The 4,062-nt window shown below is 35.9% G+C and overlaps 1 protein-coding gene across 4 annotated transcripts in view; it reads right to left on the bottom strand.

Moving 5' to 3' along the window:
* Nucleotides 1-4,062, bottom strand: part of LOC107662216 (exportin-T) — a 32,022-nt gene that overhangs the window by 8,222 nt on the left and 19,738 nt on the right. For all 4 annotated transcript variants that reach the window (XM_016452149.1, XM_016452151.1, XM_016452150.1 and 1 more), the window contains 2 exons: nucleotides 1,103-1,172; nucleotides 778-1,016 (listed from right to left, as the gene is read on the bottom strand). In XM_016452149.1, coding sequence (XP_016307635.1) covers nucleotides 778-1,016; nucleotides 1,103-1,172 — 309 coding nt within the window. The remainder of the gene's footprint in view (nucleotides 1-777; nucleotides 1,017-1,102; nucleotides 1,173-4,062) is intronic.

Genomic DNA, 4,062 nt, shown 5'->3' with positions numbered 1-4,062 from the left:
TATATATATATATATATATATATATAATTTTTTTTTGTATTCAGTATTTTTTATATAATTTTATTTTGTTTTTTTATATTTTTAATATTTTATTTCAGTTGACATTTATTTTATACTATTTAACATTTATTTTATTCTATTTAACTATAATAACCCTGTTTGAAGAACTGGTCAATTTTAAGATTTTGGTCATTTTTGCGTCCATAACATTAAGACAGAAAGAAAGCATCTAAAATGCACAGTTAAGCTTTTATTTTATTGCACTTCATCTATTTGCATCTGTAGATTTTAGAAACAATGCGTAACTTTAAAGGCTGTGAGTTTTTTCTCTGCACTTAACATATTCCAAACTTTAGTTTTTTTCCTATCTATATTCTCTATCTATATTTTGAATTTTTTTTTTTTTTTTTTTTTTTTAATGGTAGTTGACCGTTTTTTTCTGATTTATGGAGTGATTAAAAAAAGGGAAATCCAAAATTTCCTCTGTAAAAAAAAATCCAATGTGTCAGCAAAATGAAACAAATTTGAACCTGGATTTATCCAGTGTTCATATTTCTGTATGTATTCTGTACTTCTGGAAATGTACGCAAATTAGTGCATTAATTGATGTTGCATTTGCATAATAAACTATATAAACTATATAAAGTACAATACAACTGTCTCAATGCACTGTGATTAACCCTACTTACCTATGGTGTCTTGCCGCTTTATAAGTTTGATTCAAGTCAGTTCAACACAACATCTAATTAATCTTCACATTGTCAGGGTTGTGTTTACCTGGCGAATCCCACAGCGTGACTCAGACAATCGGCCAGCACTGCCTGTCTCTCTTCATCGGCCTCCTGCGGCAGCTTTGCGAGCAGCATGTGAAACGCCTCCATCAGCGGCGTCAGGAGGCTGCGCATCAGAGCCTGCTTTCGCTCGGCTGGACTCTCTCCGTTCACGATCAGCACGCCGGCCGTCTCAAACACGAACAGCTGATCATCACTGCTCAGCAGAGCCGGAAACCCATTCTCCTGGACACACGAAGAGAGAGGAGCGATCACGCAGACGTTTAGAGCAGATTTACATGCTGCTTCATATGATTTTTATGAGCTGTTACCGGGGGAGCGAGCTCTAACAGGTCCTGTATTCTGCTGAGTATGTCCTCGATGAATGCATTCATGTGTTTACTGCACAAATAAACAAGAGCATGAATGAATGAATGAACTCTAAAAGTGTCTGTTAAATGCATAAATGTAACATTTACTAGGGATGAACGAACATAAAAATTCAGTAATTATTAGGGCTGCCCACTAATAGCCGACTAATCGTTAGTCGACCAGAAGAGGCTTGGTCAACCAAAATATTTTTGGCAAAGTCACGCAGATCGTTAACGGCTGGTCTATGCTAGGGCTGGGTAAAAAATATCGACATCTCGATTATAATCGATTCTCATTTTTACGAAACGATATCGATTCTTAAATCCCAAGAATCGATTAGTCTGCGGCCCGGAATGTTTAGTGCAAGTGTGAGTGCAGGCCAGCGGGGGAGTGGGGAGGGGGGATAATCGCGTTCGGGCTCGGTTCAAGGCAATCGTGCCTAGTGTGAGTACACCCAAAGTCTCAGATTTCAAATTATGTTCATGAATGCGGTCTTGGCGCTGTTTAATGTGGACTGGAGTAATCGCTGTAGCGCGGCGCGCCTCGGTTCAATAAAAGCGGCAGCGCGAGGCGCACTTGAACTGATAATCTCCTCCGCTTTAATACTAGTTATAGCACAAAATAAACATGACTAAACATCCAAACGTAAGTTAAAAGAAAGAGCACAACTTTACAATCCGTATCCTGTCTCATGTAATCTCTCGATCAGTGTTTCAGCAGCGCAAAGACGTCAATATATCGGCTTGTAAACAATGTCACGTAAAGTCACATTTACCTCAGAAAAAACATATTCGGTGACCATTTAATACTAGTTATAGCACAAAATAAACATGACTAAACATCCGAAGGTAAGTTAAAAGAAAGAGTACAACTTTACAATCCGTATTCTGTCTCATGTAATTGCTTAATCTATGTTTCAGCCACGCAAAGACGTCAATATAACGGCTTGTAAACAATGTCACGTAACGTCAAACTTTACCTCAGAAAAAACATATTCGGTGACCATAATCTCATTAGTCAGATAGAAAAATAAACTGTAGTGAGGGGCATTTTGCTAAATACATGCACCATATAATATATTCATTTTAACTTTTACTGTTCTTCAATGTTCTTCAACGAATTGAAGTAGAAATATTATGTAATTGTAACTTATTTTATTATAAAAACTTAATTAAGTGTAATTTAAGCAGTTGTATAGCCTAAAAAAATCTGTCAGTTCTAACGTTCAATATTATAGTAATGTAGTACCAACTGACTCGTGTATATTTTACAGCATTAGTTAAGAGATTATTTTTCCTTGAGAAAATTTGTCATGTACTGTACCTGATATATATCCAAAATAATCGATATTGAATCGTGAAATTTGTGTCAAAACCCAGCCCTAGTCTATGCTAATACAGTACATCCGGCAGGACATCCAAACGCTCGCCTATCATTCATCCACCACAAATATGGCTTATCATCTGAAATATGTAAGTAGCAGCAACGTTACATGGCCGCTCAATCTAATGTTAACTAGAGAAATGTGCACTGTTTGGAGAGTGGAAGCTGAACAGTAGCGCTCGCTGCATGACTTATGGAGGCGCCAGTGCGCTCACTTGCTCTTAAAATACTCCGTAATTTTTGGTCATACAGATAACGAGTAATACATCTTTCAAATCTGTAAAGACTCTACGTTTATTTTTGTGCACTCACAATGACAACAAAACGTGCTTTTGTAAAATAATGAAAGCAAACAGGATGCGCTTTCTGCCATCTCGGTCTGTGAACTCGAGAGCGAAACTCCGTGTATAATTCCTTACAGACATTAAAATATATCTATAGAGAGTGAAATGTCTACTTTTGGTTCAAATGTAAAACAAATATTCTCAGCTAATGTAATAATCCGTGTGAAACATGCATACAGGCGCATCCACTACTGTTGAGATGACGAGAAAGCACTTGTTTATCAGTGAATTATTAAAATGTTAATGTAGCCTCCTTACTGTTTTTCCCTGACACATTCATAATCATAGCTTCTGCGGTGCGCTGTGGCAAGCTTCATGCGTGCGCTTGATTGCTTATTAGGCTTTGTAGGCAATTAAAGGATCATTATAATGATATAATGGTTTATTAATAAACGTGCGATTAGTCAACTAATGCTTAAAATGAACGACTACTAGTCGACCAGAAAAATCTTTAGTCGAGGGCAGCCCTAGTAATTATTTTCTTTACATTTATATTTACACTTTTTGAATTTTCCAGATGCTTTTATCCAAAGTGAATTACAAAAGGAGGAACAAAAGCAATTTGTCAAAGACCCAACAATATTTGGAATGTGTAATGCTAGGTCTATTAGACAAGCTAAAGTGGAGAAATGCGTAAAAGAAAACAAGCTATAAAAACTATTGTGTGTGTGTGTGTATGTGTATATATATATTAGAGCCCGACCGATATGGGTTTTTTGGGGCCGATACCGATACCGATATTTGGGAGTAAAAAAAGAGGCCGATATCGATATATCGGCCGATATTCTTTGTGTATATTATAGTACAGTACCGCGGGCCTCTAGACGTACACTCGATTCGCATTCGAGAGGGTTCCTCGAGCTGAAGGGATCCCCCGAATTTGGTGCGAATCTGCCGCGCCGTTACGGAGATACGGCCGTCCAAAGTTTCAATGGTTTTCCATAGACTTAAGCTTATATAATATAAATAAAAACTGAAAGTCAATATTTTTATATACCTAAACTGCAAGTTATCAGATTATTTATATTAATTTATTAACAACTGCAGAACAAAAAATAAAAATAAATATTTCTGTGATTAATATTTGCTAATTAATAATTTAACACATGAAACTAATAATATCATAAAAAAATTACTCAAATTAATAGTTTATATATATATATATATATATATATATATATATATATTTTTTT

Source organism: Sinocyclocheilus anshuiensis, unplaced genomic scaffold (genome assembly GCF_001515605.1).
Source record: "Sinocyclocheilus anshuiensis isolate Anshui unplaced genomic scaffold, SAMN03320099.WGS_v1.1 scaffold1543, whole genome shotgun sequence".
Taxonomy (NCBI): Eukaryota; Metazoa; Chordata; class Actinopteri; order Cypriniformes; family Cyprinidae; genus Sinocyclocheilus; species Sinocyclocheilus anshuiensis.
This window is presented reverse-complemented; position numbering and strand designations above follow the sequence as displayed.